General features: G+C 38.6%; 2 protein-coding genes across 2 annotated transcripts; one reads left to right on the top strand and one right to left on the bottom strand.

Annotated features, from left to right (window-relative positions):
- The first annotated feature begins 73 nt into the window (after nt 1-73).
- On the top strand, nt 74-16,314 carry LOC131313383 (uncharacterized). Its single transcript, XM_058341674.1, has 2 exons — nt 74-1,117; nt 16,056-16,314. Exon 1 carries the CDS (start codon nt 284-286, stop codon nt 1,085-1,087), a length of 804 nt encoding a protein of 267 aa, XP_058197657.1. The 5' UTR covers nt 74-283; the 3' UTR covers nt 1,088-1,117; nt 16,056-16,314.
- On the bottom strand, nt 7,840-11,196 carry LOC131314024 (uncharacterized). Its single transcript, XM_058342522.1, has one exon. The coding sequence runs from the start codon at nt 11,194-11,196 to the stop codon at nt 7,840-7,842; it is 3,357 nt and encodes a 1,118-aa protein (XP_058198505.1).
- Nucleotides 16,315-17,411: the final 1,097 nt, after the last annotated feature.

The raw sequence follows: 17,411 nt of genomic DNA, 5'->3' as shown, positions 1-17,411 counted from the left end.
ATCCAATCACATATTTTTACATTTTCACTCAAAATTTTCAATTCAAAAACGTGAACCAAACACAGTGATTAAATCTGGAGACAACATTTTTGTATGATCCCGTTCGAGTTTTTTGAGCTATTCGATTAGCTAAAAGTCTTGGATTTGAGCTAGATGAAGAGGTACGAGCTGCAATTGATAATGACGTGAAAGCTGCTATCAATCTTAAATTCTGGAGGGAAACTATTGGTCATGAAGTTTATCTTATGATGTCTTCTGCCAAGGACAATCAACATGAATAAGAATGATTTGCGACATGCAGTTATTTTGGGATGTCTTCAATGTGGATTCGTTGCCTCCAAACCCTGATGTATTGGAAACGTTTTGTGTTGCTTACATGGATGATGCATGGAGACTTATGCAACGAGTTCGACTCTGTACCTTCAGTCATGAGCAAAGGAGGCTCGCTTTGTATGCTGCATTATTCCGGCCACTGTGTGATAGGGCATGCGTAGGCCAAGGTGCCGTCAAGTTATTGTTTCAGAAGTCTCTCATGCTAAAGTCCAGTGATGGTGAAAAAGTTAGGAGTTTGCACTGGTACGCTCCCATATTCTCTGCCTTATTTCCCTTGTTCTTGGCCATTGTTGACCCAAAACCACCTCTAGCTGACTACTTTTGTGATGGTGGTTATGTAACTGTTTTCACCCTCGATGAAATTTCTTTGAGCCTTCGAGTAAAGTCAGGTATGATTTTGCATGTAATTGGAGATCTTTGGTTTGTTCTATTGTTGCTGTCAACACTGTTGTACCGATCCACTGATGATGCCACTGCAGCAACTTGTTATTTGGAGGACCGCCTCGATATATTTCACGAAGTTAAGGGTCTTATTAAAAATATGTGTCTGGAGAATATTTGGAAAGACAAACCACTGCTCAATGGAACAGATATCCTGGATATGTTTTACATTGTAAATGGGCCGCTTGTTGGGCGAATGAAGATAAAAGGGCTCCAGTGGCAGCTTGCTCATCCCTCGGGGACTGCTGAAGATTGTGGGAATTGGATGGGGAAACAATTTCCATTATTTTTGAAAGAAAGAAGCTCAAGTTAGGGTGTCGTATTTCGCCTCTTTCCAGTTGGGGTGTGGGTCCGTTCATTGTTCATTTACATTAATGGTCTCTACTTGGTCTCTTGGGGTATTAACTTGTTGGGGTTCTGCTTTTTGTGGCATCATTTCCTGATTATTTTGTCGAATTACCACAGATTGTATGAAATTGCTGCTTGTTTTTCTTCTGAAAATCATTTTCTGTAGAATTATGGAATTCTGATAGGACTTCGAATCAGGGGAACACATACTGTAATTCTGCCGTTTAGTATATCTTAGGAAAATATCATCCTCTTCTCAGAGTGCATATGGATTACTCGCTAAGAAGCATGGAAACGTTTTTCGGCCTCACGTATCCGTGTTCGACACGTGTCGGTCACAAACACGATGCGACATTCTCCGGACACGTATTGGACATGCCTAAATACTAGAACATGCTAAGGACACATTAAAATGTCTTTGTCGTGTATATGAAATCATAACATACCTCTATACTACAAATACACTTTACATTTGATGTCTCTGTTAATTTTTTGAGAAATGATGTGTCAGCGTGTTCCTATCGTATCGTGTCCGTATCTTCTATCCATGTCTGTGCTTCTTAGATTACTGGTTAGTAAGTAGCTTCTGACGACACTTGCCACTGTCAATCACAATTGTTTTGAACTAATATTTTAGCAGTGGATTATGTACTGGGCCAAAAAACTTCTATCGTGTCGTGTCGTGTGTTATCAAAATTCTCGTTTTCTTTCCAATCGACGGAGAATCGACGGGAAATTGTATCGTTAGCTTGCTGGAATGTGGGTGTGAAAAGTGGAGTTTGGTTCCTTGCCGTATTTCAGGACTTCTTTGGAAACAAACAATGAAGTGGGTGAAGTATGGAAGAAGATTAACAAAATGGACTTTATTAACCCTCAAAGTAGAAGAACAATCAATCGAGATGATTGAGTGAACAATTACAAGTTAATTCTACTCCTAGAAAAGAAAAGATAAAGGCCTGATTGGCGTTGTTTGTGTGTTCTTGAAACTGCTACTAACTTGTACTTAAATAGGCCTTCTCACATTACATTTGAATTCAAAACTTTCCCCCCAAAGTGGCAGTTGAAAACTTCTCGGATTCTGATTATGAACCTCCTTCAACTGCCGATCATGCCCACGTTGAGAAAATTGTCTCGTTAATTGCGGTTTCCATCCTCTTCAATCGTGGAATCATGGGATTTACGCCCATGTGACACCTGTCACTCGATCGACGGTCCAAAATGCCACCAGGATACGCCATGTGTAGGTCAATCGATGGACAAGACTGTTTATAGTTTCACCATCGATTCACCTCTACTCTGAATCATTAAGTCAAGTCCATTCTATCTTCACATTTGCTCATATTTACCCTTGCCACGTGTCACCTAATCGATGGGTAAAAATAGAAATCTTAATTGTGGTACAAACAATGCCCCCCTTATTTGTTTGAGTTAAAAGACATCATTTAACTCGAATAAATAATTCCTTCGCCTTTTCCAAGAGGCGCGATTAACACACGGGGCTCTTCCAACGTATATATATTCTCTTGTTTATAAAAATTAGGGCATCGTTTGAAACCATCAACTCCCGAATCGATGGCGCGTAAGAAAGCTCCTCAAGGCAAAGCCATGGCTTCCAAAGCTTTCTCCAAATCGTCGTCTCCTCAGACAACTCAGAAGAAAACATCGAGTTCTCAGAAAACGGAAACCCCAACAGAGTCCTATCCCCCAAGGTATCCTCAATGTCTACGGGAGGCACCACAGTTTCCTCTTTATTTTATTTCTGTAGCTGGTTGTCCCTCTAAATTCATTCTGGGCCCTATTTACTCTCCAACCCCTCCTGATTCACTACCAACCTATTATCCGGTGAATTTTGATGAGCCCTTGCTCCTCTCGCTCCCAGGTCTCCATCGCACTGGCTGGAATACCAGAGGGACAATCCGATCATGGCCCTCTGTATTTCCATCTTGGACCAAGTGGGTAGACCGCATGAGGGGATACTTACACCTTTCGTGGCGTGCCATGGGAATTTACGAAACCATAGACCTATCCACACAGGCTTTTGAATTTAACCCTAATTTGATTGCTGCTGCCGCCTGTTTTTGGTCTGTTTCATCCAATACCTTTGTTTTTCCGTACGGCCCCATGAGTCCCACAGTCTTAGACATTGCTCATCTGACTGGCCTACCGTGTATAGGTGCAGAAGTTAACGCTGCTTTGGATCATCGTCCTTGTGATCCACCGTTTGAGGCCTCCACTGATAATTCGTGGAGTTATTCACACTTTATATCCCTTTTTTGCACTTCTGATCTCAGAGAACCATCATTTACTGAGAAAGTGGCTTTTTATTTGTATTGGCTCAACAAATACGTGCTATGTGTGTCTGGCTTAAAGATCACCAAGGAATATGTCCGTTTGGCTATCTGCCTAGCTCAAGATGCACAGCTTGCTTTAGCTCCCTTTGTACTAGGGACATTATATAAAGGGTTATGGACATTCACAAATAATAAGATCACCAGTAACTGCGGTGGCCCTTTTTGGATTCTCCAGGCATGGCTGTATGCCTATTTTTCATTTCTTAAACCTTTAAGTTATTTTCCAAGAAGGAAAGATGGGGGTAAGTGTTTGAGCTACGCAGAATATTTTTTAGCTCATGAGCCCAAGCATGAAGACTCATCCTTCAAAAGGTACTTCACAGCTTTCCATAGTCTTCTTCTTGAGGACTCTCCTACCTGGCTGCCTTTTAAGGACTGTCGGTACTCGTCATCACGAAGGATTGAACCTATCCTCAAATTTTTGGTGCCAGCCCAAACAGTTAATGAATTTTGGGCTAGCGTTTTGATATCAAGATTCCTGTCGATAGGATTCTCCCCCTCGACCACACGCTTTTCCAATTGTAGTTTTGAAGTCTACATGCCAAATCAGTGTGCTCGGCAATTTGGTCTGTCACAAGGGATCCCTGTCCCTCATACACATCCACGGATTAAGGACTTGGCCAAAACGAGGCCAATTGTGACCCAGACCTCTCTAATTACAGAACTGATTGGACAATTTCAAGGCATCAAGGCCAGCTTTCAATTAGCAAGTTTTGTGGCCGAACCTTCCCTTACTTCGGAATTCAAATTGTTTTGGGACTGTATTAAACCCACCATCTTCAATAAAGATCTGAGCAACTGTCTCTTAAGACTTGATCCTGAAGAATCCTCATCAGGTATCTTTCATAACATCATTCCTCTTTATTTTGTAGATATAGAGTCCTAAACCTTATTAACTACTTCTCATTGTTTTAGTTCCTAAGGAAGCTTATGTCTCAAGAGGCCTAAAAGGCCAAGACAAAGGGAAGCAACCTGAGGTTTCACTTCCTTCTAGGAAAAGAAGCAGGACTTTTCAAACTCGAAGTGCTTTGCACAATCCCCCACTGATGGCGGATGCAATGAAAGGTCTTGACTTGCTCGATCGACAAGCCAGTTCTCCAGAAATTACTGAAGATTCTGAGACTCTGGTGACATTTAAAAGGGTAAAAATTTCATCCTTCTGTCAATTTTGGGCTATAGATATCATATGTTACTCCTCCATTGATTTATTTCTTTCATGTTTAGAAAACAAGGAGGAGACTTCAATTGGCACCCCAATCAGAGGATGAGTGCAGTAAAGATGAAGGTTTGACTACAAACCAATTAATTCCTGTCAATTTCTTCTTCTATTATTCAATTTGACCTTCCATTTAATATCCCTTTACCTTTAACATGTCCAGCACCAATTTCGGATGAACATGTCAAAATTTCTGAAATGGATCACGAATCAACCTTTCCAGAGGTTCAAACATTTGATCCAATTACTGAACTCATCTTGAGCTCAGCACCTAATTCCCCTGTGACTCTGGGAATTGATCCCCTTCTGGAACAAGGAACTACTAGTGTTGAGCAACCAGAAATCCACTCTCCTACTCAAGGAGACCGAGTACGGGAGCCTCCTTTTGATCAATCAAGAATTAGTTCTCCTATCCAAGGAGAATTTATGTCAGAGCCTGTAGAACTATTGGTCAAGGCTACTGAATCCTCAGGGCAACAGCAAGTTGAAGGAGAAGCCCTCACTCCAGAGTTGATCCTCATCCCTACAACTCCAATAACTTTTTCCTCACCTGCCCATGGGGCTGATGCTGAGTTACCAACTAATTCATCAAACTCTGACTTGGACCTCATGCTGACTAAAACCAAGCAATACTCTGAGTTCTATTCCAAGTCCATTTCTGAGTTTTCTGAATCTCTGACTTCTCCACCACCGTCTGAGCTTAGTGAGGAAACAAAAGATGAGATAAAAACCTTTTTCGGGCTACTTGAACTTCCACTGTTGGAGCTTGCCACTAAACATTCTGTAGCTTTTTCTGGCTGTATCACTTGTTTGATATCCAAGAAAGTTTTCCCACTGTCTGAGCAAATCAAGCTTGAAGAATTTGGCTCAATCGTAAAGGAGAGTTTGACAGTAGCAGCCTACTGTCAAAAAGAAATGAAAAGCAAACAGGATACCCTTAATCAATTTGCAACCATCTCAGCTAATTTGGACACAATGGGGAACAATATACATCAATTGAAAGATGAGTTGCAACAGATTGAGGACGAAAAGGCAGCCCTTCTTGCTCGTTTGAGTCAGCTTGACAATCAACAAAAGATCTTATTATCACGCAAAGAGTTGATCAGTCAAGAATTATCCAAGGTCTCCTGTGATGAGCAAAGCACTAAGGCCATCATTGCTATGGCCAACACTGATCTTTTGAAATATCAGGAAAAATATAATGCTACCAACAGCAAGTGGAGCTATTTCTCCCAGTTGCTCCTAGAAGCCAAACTCAGGAACCCATGATTAATCTGTATATTACAACTTATCATTTTGGCCTCTATGTTTCAGGCATCTCATTAATTTGAACTCTGTATTTTCTTGCAATGTTTAGCCTTGTTTGTAGGATTTTACATTTCTTTTCTTGAAATATTGATATTAATTTCGAAGTTTGTTTGTCTTATTCCTGTATTTATCCAAATTACAAGAATCTCTTAGCAACTCACGTCCCTAATCGATAGGGGAAATCAACCCTGCTTACTCATTTCTTTTAAAATTTGAAATAAACCCACTGATAGGGTCCATTCATAGGAAATCACGAAACCAGCTAACCAAAGCTATTCCCTTCCTTGGTAATTGATGTAAATTGTGGCTAATCATTTCCTTCTTTACCATTGGGATAAACCAATGATAAATCATGGAAAATACCAACCGTCACTTCCTCCATTTCCTGTTAGTGGGGGCTGATCATGGGTAATAACTGCTTTTAATTAACTGCTTGGAAACTGAACCATTGTTCATATTTTCCTTATAAATTGGATCTTTGTGGAATGATTACACATCGATCCCTTTCTTTTCAATTGACTTCTCATCTTCATAGTCAAATTAGCACCATGGACATCGATCTAAACACTCCATCGCCTTCTTTTAATACCGTCGATCGGCCACTCTCTCCCACTACAGCCATTTCAGGCTGGGATGATCCTTTGCCTTCTAACCCTCCATCCATTTGGGGTAACAATCCACCCACTGAAAGGGTTGTCGTCAGAATGGAGGATCCTCCTCTATATCCTAATTCGAGTGTTCGACGTTCACACGTCAAAGTCAGTTATCAATTTCCCTAGGTCAGAGACGAACCCCAGGCAATGTTACTGGATTCACTACTTTCTATGCCATATAGGCCAATGCCATTTCAGCTGGCAGAGGCAGGTGGCAAACCAAGCTTGGAGAATCATGAATCCCTTTTCAAGAGGGCCAAAAATCAACAAGCTTATTGGAAAGAAATGGTTAGAAAGCCACTTTTCCCTGTTGGCTTTTCTGATGACCAACCTGACATCTCCCCCCTACCTGAGAACCCTGATTGGTTTCAAGAGTTAGAGAATCTAAGGTATAATCCTCCACTATCTCAAGCCCACGTTGGGTATTCGATTTATAGAGATTCTGATGAAACTACAGCCAAAGAGCTATTGGCTGCTTTTGCTTTTTTGGATATTCACATTCTGGAGGAACATGTCCCCTATTTGAACTTCTTATGGGCATGTGAAACCCTTCAATTTTATGAGAGTAGCCTCATTACTACCCATCTTCATGGGTTCAAATCTGCACTGCCTCTTATAAGGCTTTGGATGAAGACCAGCACTGCTGCTTTCTATGATCCCTTTTGGGTTGATTATGAAGTTCAACATGACAAAGTGGTTAAACTTCATAACAAAGTGTTAGATTTAAATCACTCCAAATGGGAACTGCCACCAAACTCCTCAAAAGCTCTGTTCAAAAAGCATCAAAACTGGCTTCGGAAGAAAAACCACAAGAGAGCTCACCTCTTGGCTCAAGCTGAAAAGAGTGTAATGGCCATGAGGCCATTGGTAGATAAGATGATAAAGATGGATGCAGAGGCAATGGCTAGGGACAAAGAGCATTCATTCCTGACTTATGCTTGGGAAAAATTCCACGTTTTTGTTACTTGGAGTTTCTCACATTATTTTGAGATCATTCGGATTGATGCTGAGGGAAACCCTATCAATGCCTGAATTTCCTTTCTAAATAGGAAATTTATGTTTATTTCCTTTTATGAACAGGAAATGTAACTTGTTTTATTCTAATGAAAAGTTTAGCCTAAATTTATAGGCTTTCAAGTGATGGTCTGTTCAAGTCTGAATTATTTGTCCATCCGTCGATTTTATGTTTTCATTCGTCAATTAACTCCCAAGGGGATGGAAAATATGCCTTTAAATACTTTCCATTGATTGTTCTTTCATGAACATTTCCAAGAATAGATTCTAACTGATAAGCACCTCCTCTTAGAACTTTTAACACACGAAATGGCCCCTTCCAATTTGGAGACCATTTACCAAAGTACCCTTTCTTTTTCTTATCTAAAGGCAAAATTGCTTTCCAAACCAAATTACCTTCTGCAAATGATTTCTCATGGACTCTTTTATTGTAGACTCTTTCTAAATTCCTTTTCTGTGCTTGTATGTTGTTTAAAGCATCAATTCTGGATTCTTCCAGTCCATCTAATTCTTGATACATTGCTTCCTCAAAATCCATATTGTTTGGGCTATAATGCTTAGCCACTCTGTGAGATATAATATTAACTTCGACGGGTAAAACTGCGGCTTGGCCATATACTAACTCATATGGTGTAGCCCTGGTGCTATCCCTTTTTGAAGTCCTATAGGCCCACAACACTCTTGGCAGTAAATTATGCCAATCCCTTGGATTGTCAATTATCATTTTAGATAGAGTATTCTTAATAATTTTATTTGTAGATTCTACTTGCCCATTTGCTAGGTCATAATAAGGAGAAGAATTCAAGATTTTAACTCCATATGAGTTAACATAAGTCATTACTTCATGACCATTGAACACAGATGCTTGGTCAACTGTAATTGTCTCAGGAATACCAAATCGACAGAAAATATGCTCCTCAATGAAATCAATTACTTGTTTCTGTGCTACATTCTTCAATGGGATAGCTTCTGTCCATTTTGTAAAATAATCCGTAGCCACTATTACATACTCATGCTGTTGAGAAGAATGAGGAACTATTTCTCCAATCATATCAATTGCCCATCCCCTAAAAGGCCATGGTTTAACAATTGACTGTAAAGGAAAAGCTGGAACCCTTTGAAGAGGTCCATATTGCTGACACTTCTGACATCCCTTAGCATATGAGATACAATCTTTTCTTATTGTTGGCCAAAAATAGCCATATCTTTTGAGTAACCATTTCATTTTCTCTCCAGACTGGTGAGAACCACAAGTTCCCTCATGAACTTCACCCATAACCGTCATTGCTTGGGATTTATCAATACACAGCAATAATACTTCATCTGAAGATTTTCTGAATAAATCATTGCCTACTATAACATAGTTTATGGCCCTTTGCTTTATATTTCTGTCTATTTTCTCTTTTGGGTTCTCTAGAAATTTCCTTATTGGAACCCTCCAATCATCAACCAGATTTATTTCCATAATATCAAAATCATTGTTATCTCTTTCAATAGAGAAAGGCAAGAATCTCTTTTGGACCTTTATTAATTTTTCACTTTGCCCTTCTGGAATCCTAATTCCAGAAGCAATTTGTGCCATCTGATTAGCATCACTATTCTCCAATCTATAAACATGTTGTAAATGCACTTCATCAAAATATGTTATTAAAATTTTAACTTTCTGTAGTTGTAATTCTAATAAAGGATGATTGCACTTATATTCACCTGTTATCTGTCGAATTACCAATTGTGAATCTCCTGCGACATTTAAATACCTAATATTCAATTCTTTTGCAATCTCTAATCCAATAATTAAAGCTTCATACTCAGCTTGATTATTGGTCAGAATCCTGTCTTCATCTAACTGAAAAGAAAACTGTAAGAATTCTCCTTTTGGGGATGTAAAAACTACACCTGCTCCAACTCCTCTGTCAGTCTTGGAGCCATCGAATGACATCTTCCATGGTTTTATTTCGACCATATGTATCTCAAATTCATCCTTTTCTATTAATATGTTAGGATGATTAGTTATGAAGTCAGCTAAAGCTTGCCCTTTTACTGCCTTTTGAGGCATATACTGTAAATCATACTCTATTAAAGATAATAACCATTTTCCTTGTTTACCTCTTAATATGGGCCTTGTTAACATATATTTGATGATGTCCGTTTGTGCAATCACATATACCGTCGATGGTAACATGTAACATCTTAGCTTGGTGGCAGAAAAGTATAATGTCAAGCATAGCTTCTCAATAGGCTTGTATTTTATCTCACATTCATTTAATCTCCTACTAAGATAATATATGGCTTGTTCATGGCCATTTTCATTATCTTGAGCCAAAAGACAACCAATCGACTGGTGTCCTGCTGAGATGTATAATTTTAAAGGTTTTCCATTTATTGGTGGCATCAAAACAGGAGGCCTTACCAACGATTGCTTTAAAAACTCAAATGCCTTCTGATGTTCTCCTTCCCATTTAAAATCTTTCTGAGATTTTAACTTTAAGAGTGGGGAAAAAGCAAGAGTTTTTTCAGACAAATTGGAAATAAATCGCCTAAGAAAGTTTACCTGTCCTAGAAACTGTTGGAGTTCCTGTTTATTTGTTGGAGGTTGTGCTTCTATTATAGCTTTTGCTTTATCTTTGTCAACCTCAATCCCTTTCTTATGAACCAGAAATCCCAAAAAATTTCCAGCAGTAACTCCAAAAGCACATTTCATTGCATTCATTTTCAGCTTATATAGTCTCATTCTCACCAAGACTTGTCTTAAATAGTCTATATGCTCATCAAATGTATGTGATTTTACCACTATATCATCAATATAAACTTCCATAAACCTTCCAATTAGGTCATGAAAAATCACATTCATTGTTCTTTGATAAGTTGCTCCTGCATTCTTTAATCCAAACGCCATAACAATCCATTCAAATAGTCCAATATATCCTGGACATCTAAATGCAGTTTTGTGTGTATCTTCCTCTGCAATGAATATTTGGTTATATCCAGAATAACCATCCATAAAGGAAAGAAATCGATGGCCTGCGGTTGCATCCACTAGATGGTCTACAACAGGCATGTGATACTCATCTTTTGGTGATGCCGTATTCAAATTCCTAAAATCAATGCATATTCTAACCTTGCCATTTTTCTTGATTACAGGAACAATATTTGAAATCCATTCGACATACTTAACAGGCCTAATAAATTTGGCCTTAAATAATCGTTCCATTTCTTTCTTTACTTCTTTTTGAACTTCAGGTGTCATCTGTCTTGGAATCTGTTGATATGGGACAAAGTCCTCTTTAATAGGAATTTTATGTTCAACTAGTGATCTATTCAAACCAGGCATATCAGGATAATCCCAAGCAAAGCAATCCTTGAATTCTAACAACAAGTACTTCAAACGATCCTTCATTTCATCAGGTAAAGCAGCACATACATGAAGAATTCTAGGATCTTCCTCTGTTCCTACATTAAAATCCTCTAATGGATCTTTTACTTCTGCTTTATAATCATCAAGCTTAGCAGGAGCAGCTTTAAGATCTTCCATAGCTAATTCCTTAACAGACAAAGGACTATCATCAACTACGCAGTCTGCCCAATTACAAGAAATAGGCTCATCAGCCTCTAATTTCCTAGATACAATGAAAGAAAATAATCTCTTAAAAGTAGCTTTTAAAGTAGCTAACTCTTCATTCACATGACTTAGATTGTCACTGATCATGGGAAACCTTTGATGTAGAACCACTAGACCTTAGTATCATGTTAGGTCTAACAAAATCTCCACTTATTTCTTTAAAACCATCAGTAATGTATTTAAGGAATTGGCTTTCAGTAATACTTATTCCCATCGATTTCACTTCTGAACCTTCCACCTTGATTGGCCATAAGTCTTCATCATATAGACCTGCTTCCACATTGTTGGTATCTGCTTTAAATGGATGTTTGTCTGCCCAGAAAATTTCCATACCGTCGATATCTTTATCCTCTCCTTGTTTCAAAAATATTAATGCCTGATGTAAAGAAGAGGGAACACACCCATTTATATGAATCCAATCTCTGCCTAACAAGGCATTATAATTGGAAGAAGAATCAATAACAAAGAAAGTAGTATTCATCTTTCTGTTTCCAATCTGTAATTGTAAAGAAATCACACCTTTAGCAGGTGAACATCCTCCTGCAAAGTTTCCAACTGTCACTTCTGTTGGAATCAAGTCTGACTCATTTTTATTCAAAATCTTCATCATTTTCGAAGGCAAAATGTTTACTATAGCTCCATTGTCAATCAAAACCTTATTAATAGGTTGCCCATTAATGTGAACCATAATATATAATGGCCTTAAATGCCTGACCAAGGCATTTTCGGGAGCCCTCAAGACAACCACGTCTTTTCCTTTTGTGTCTTTCTCAATTTGAATAGACTTCTTTTTTGAGTCTTCCTTTTGCTCACTTATTTTTACTATGGCATCTGCTTTGTCTTCAACATCCCCTTCTAAGCTTGTGGGTTGATTAGGTTTTGCCTGAAAAGTTTTAGGCAAAACTAAAATCATGTTGCAATGAATTCTAGTAGGGGAGACTGACCCGAATTGGATTGTATCCAATGCTTGACCAAAAGAGGTAGACTTTTGAGAATCTGCTTCATTCTTGTCATCTTTGAAATCTTCTTTCATCATGTCTGAACTGTTAACTGACAGAAGATCATCATCCTCATCATCTTCTAACAATACTTGTTGAAATTCTGCCATTTTCTTCTTTAAACTCTTCTTGAATTCTGCCTTTTGCTCCTTAATTGATAGAACAGGAGAAACACTTGAGCTTTGCCCCCCAAGCCTTTGGGTGATGGCTGGTTTGATTGTTTGCCCCCCAGGTTTTTCAGCTTCCTTTACCTGTTGTTTAGGCACTGTTCCAGTTGGTGCAGTGGACTCCCTAGTCCATACCATGGGAGCTGCCCGATTTAGAACTGCTCTAGCCTTCATTTCAGGCCACTGTGTTGAATCCATCATCACCTGTTGATCTCTCCTTTCTCTTTCTGAAATTTTCCTTTGTAACCTTCTTTTCTGAGTATTAGTAATGGGCTCAAATTCCCTTACACTTGGGAATTTAGGATGTCTTACTATATCCCATCCATGATGCTCCATATTTGGTGGAATTACCATCCTCCCTTGATATCCACCTCTGACAAAAGGCATTCTTCCCCTTGATTTCATACCTCTTGGGTAAAAGCCTCTTCCCCTTCCATTCATAAATGAAGGTGGATATATTAGGCCCGTATCTGGCTTCCCTGGTAATGCTGGAATCACAGGATATCCTTTAAATAGGAATGGTCCATCATCTTCCCCATACCATTTGAGTGATTCAGAGGATATAAAAATTCCAGGGTCTTCACCTTCAAAAATCAACTTTGGTCCTACATAGATCTGCAAATCACTACTTCCCATGGTATTGAATCTAATGGAACCTTTAGCATAGGTACCATTGTACTCTTTTTCTGCAACAACATCTTCCCCTTTTTTGATTTCCTCATCACATCTTAGGCAAAAATAATTCTCAAACTTCTGCCTCATCTGAACTTCCTCTTCTCCTTCCATAATTTCCTTTTCTTCTTGAATCCTTCTTTCAATGTGAGATGCCATTTTTCCTTTCTTCATTCTGGCAGTCACCATGTTGACCTCTACCAAGGGAAAAGGATCAATATCAATCCCCATCACTTCTTTATTTCCCTTAGCATATTGTAACAGACCTTTCTGAATCAGATCCTGCACACAATTCCGAAATGTAACACAGTTGTTAGTATTGTGTCTGAAAGAGTTATGCCACTTACAATAATCTTTTCCTTTTCTATCCTTTTCAGGAGGGATCATATGCCCTGGTGACAAAGTTAAGAACTTTTGATTAATTAGTTCATCAAACAATTGATCAGCTTTAGACAAATCAAATGAGTATTGTCTAAAATTAGCTTGATTTCTCCTGTTAGGATGAGATGAGGGCATATTCACAGGCTTCTCAGCCTTTGTCAAAGTATCACAAACAATTGGTGTTTTTCCAATCACTTGGGCGACATCAATCTCTACATCACCCTCTATATCTTGATAATATGTTCCAAGTGATTTGCTTTTCCTGTACTCTCCTTCCATCAGAATAGCCTCATATCCAATGGCTTTGGAAGTAAAATCAAATAAATCTCTAAATTCAGTTCCAGTAAAATGTTTCTTAAAATCATAATCTAACCTTTCCTGGGCTATCTTTACTATTTCAGATTTAGGGATGTAAAAATGACACTGATTCCTAATCTTTTTGAATCTGTTCATATATTGTTCAACAGACTCTGAAGGCTTTTGTTTGATTTTAGCCAAGTCTGCTACTGAAATTTCTGGTGCATGCCTAAAGAATTGAGTATGGAACTGTTCTTCCATTTCCCTCCATGAATGAACAGAATTTGGAGGCAAGTTAATAAACCAAGAAAAAGCAGTTCTAGTAAGAGAATGAGGAAACAATTTTAATTTCAGAGCCTCGTCCAAATCCGCTTCGCCTATTTGCAGGCAAAATCTTCCAACATGCTCTATTGTTGATTGATTTTCTTCTCCATTGAAAAGAACTAAATCTGGGATTCTATAATGCCTAGGAAAAGGCACATTATCAACCCAATTTGGATATGGTTTTCTAAACATAGGTTTTTCGATTCTCCGTAATCCAGGGCCATACATGTCTTGCATAATATTCGTGAGTTGAGCCCTTAAATAAGGCTCTTGAATTCTTCCAGTTTGATTTGGAAGAACAAGAGTTTCAGGCCTAATATCATATCCATATGGATAATCTTGTCTTCTTACGTTTGGTGGATCATACCCATAAAGATTTGGATCACCATTAGCCATACCTGGAATATTCCTATTATCATTCTTAAAAATACTTGCATACGCATTTTGCCCTCCATGGGCATTATTTCCAATGTTCCCAGTCTCTGTTCCCATAGGGACAGTGGTTGGTAAATTTTGATAAAAACTCTGGTTTTGACCATTGCTAACATTATTTGGAACTCTATTCATGCCGGAAAAAACAGTTTCAAAAGTTGGATTTTCAAATACCTGTGTAGTAGGTATTTCAGTACTACGGTTAGCATATCCACTGGTCTGTCCAGGGTTAACATTTACGTTAACTGGGACTTCCACCGTTGGTTGATTTTGAACCACTGCTGCCTTAAACATAGCCATCAGAGTTTTGGCTACTTCACTTTCTGGATCATTTAAAATCCTCGCAAATTTTTGGACCAAGTCACGTGACTCACTTTCTAGGCCAATTGGTTGGCCTACTTCTGGACTTCTCTGGTCTGGATTCCCAGTATTGACTCCATTTGCATCACTTCCACCATTAGTGTTGGCAGAATTATTGTCATTGTTGCCATCTGTTGGCAATTGATTCCTAGTCTTTGGTGCCATTACTCACTACCAAATTAGTAATGGGCCCTCCTTCTAGCGCCAAAATTGTTATCAAAATTCTCGTTTTCTTTCCAATCGACGGAGAATCGACGGGAAATTGTATCGTTAGCTTGCTGGAATGTGGGTGTGAAAAGTGGAGTTTGGTTCCTTGCCGTATTTCAGGACTTCTTTGGAAACAAACAATGAAGTGGGTGAAGTATGGAAGAAGATTAACAAAATGGACTTTATTAACCCTCAAAGTAGAAGAACAATCAATCGAGATGATTGAGTGAACAATTACAAGTTAATTCTACTCCTAGAAAAGAAAAGATAAAGGCCTGATTGGCGTTGTTTGTGTGTCCTTGAAACTGCTACTAACTTGTACTTAAATAGGCCTTCTCACATTACATTTGAATTCAAAACTTTCCCCCCAAAGTGGCAGTTGAAAACTTCTCGGATTCTGATTATGAACCTCCTTCAACTGCCGATCATGCCCACGTTGAGAAAATTGTCTCGTTAATTGCGGTTTCCATCCTCTTCAATCGTGGAATCATGGGATTTACGCCCATGTGACACCTGTCACTCGATCGACGGTCCAAAATGCCACCAGGATACGCCACGTGTAGGTCAATCGATGGACAAGACTGTTTATAGTTTCACCATCGATTCACCTCTACTCTGAATCATTAAGTCAAGTCCATTCTATCCTCACATTTGCTCATATTTACCCTTGCCACGTGTCACCTAATCAATGGGTAAAAATAGAAATCTTAATTGTGGTACAAACATCGTGTAACCTAATTCTCCTGCCAGAAATATGTTGTGGTGCCTAGCTAGAATACACAGTTGTCTTGTGTCATTGCAATCAATTCAGGGTTTTAGCAGCAGAGTGATTACATTATGCATGCCGTGGAATTCATACCAAGCTTATAGTGGTGTCTTTACAACACGTCAGACTTCATATGGTAATTTTGACGTTTTGCTCTTTTGGATCTAGGAAGAAAATTACCTGTATATCAAGAGCTTGCTGAATTGGAGGAGGAAGTCGTCTGAGAGAACCACTGGGCGTTTTAAGGATATTCTGAAATGAACAATTTCTTTTACTTTGTCTTTTTCCCCCAGTAACCGAAACTTTTAGTATGGGGTCTATGGAAATGGTTGTTTTTCCTATCACTCTTCTTTTCCCTTTTTATGTACCTTATCGTCTGGAGCAGTAGTGGAACGGTTCCCTTCTATCACCGTTCCTTTTGTTTATGTTAAGTTACCTTGTGAAAGATTTCACTACAACAAAAATCAGGATCTTGCAACGGTCAAAAGCGTTACTAAAGAACACAAAAAACGTCGCTAAAGGCTATACCAACGGTTCACTAATCGTCGACCAAACCGTCACTGTAGAGGTATAGCGATGGTTTTGACGAGTTGGTACAAAAAAAATTTAGTAACGGTTTATTTAGCGACGCTTATAACCGTTGCTAAAGAATTTTTTTTATTTTATAAATCACCATTGTGGAACGTAATGGCCACATGACAACCACATGGCGCTAACGTGTCAACCCCATGTCGCCCACGTGGCGCTGATGTGGCACCCACATGTCGCCCTCGTGGGGCGTGCAACAAATTTTGTTTCTCCTGGGAAAAGGACCCAGGACCTCGCATTCATGCGCTCGCGCGCAAACTAGCTTGGCTAGTACAACACTTGTGTAAAATGAAGCACCTACTAATATTTATACTATATTAACTAGATTTTTCTTAATCCAATTTTTTAAATTTGGTTTATACTATACAAACACCTACTAATATCTTCTTCTTTTTTTTTCGATTGGAACCGTCTATTTTTTACATAGTAAAGAGTACATCCTTCAAACCAAGAATGAAATTAATTCGGTATCACTACACACTTAATCGGGGAAATTTTTTTATTTTATTAATGAAATTTTATCTCAATAAAGAAGTTATCTAAACTCGATCAAACTAAATTTTTATGGGAATGATTTAATTAACAAGAAAAACAAAATCAATGGTCTTGATCATCACCGTTGTGTGGTGGTCGAGTGGCTAATGTACGTTCAAGTACAACACCAGATGAAGTTTGTTATGAATTACATTGAACATTTATATTTTAAATGCATGTAATTACAAACTCAATTTTTACAATCGTCAATCTAAACCGCTTGAATTTCATGTCTCACAAATTCCATCACTGTCACCAACAGCGAAGATCGTCGGATATCAGCATCGCCTTATTGGACCACATTTGATGCATCCCGAGATATTAAAGTATTAGATTGTAAGACTCGACCCCTACCTGAGTCATTTTTTTTCCAATCGGAACCGTCTATCTTTTACGTATTAA

The sequence above is a fragment of the Rhododendron vialii genome, chromosome 13a, assembly GCF_030253575.1.
Source record: "Rhododendron vialii isolate Sample 1 chromosome 13a, ASM3025357v1".
In the NCBI taxonomy this organism is placed as follows: Eukaryota; Viridiplantae; Streptophyta; class Magnoliopsida; order Ericales; family Ericaceae; genus Rhododendron; species Rhododendron vialii.
This window is presented reverse-complemented; position numbering and strand designations above follow the sequence as displayed.

Bases quoted from the DNA above. Each gene is read 5' to 3' on its own strand.
- LOC131313383 (XM_058341674.1), top strand. From the start codon at position 284: ATGATTTGCGACATGCAGTTATTTTGGGATGTCTTCAATGTGGATTCG.
- LOC131314024 (XM_058342522.1), bottom strand. From the start codon at position 11,196: ATGGAAGATCTTAAAGCTGCTCCTGCTAAGCTTGATGATTATAAAGCA.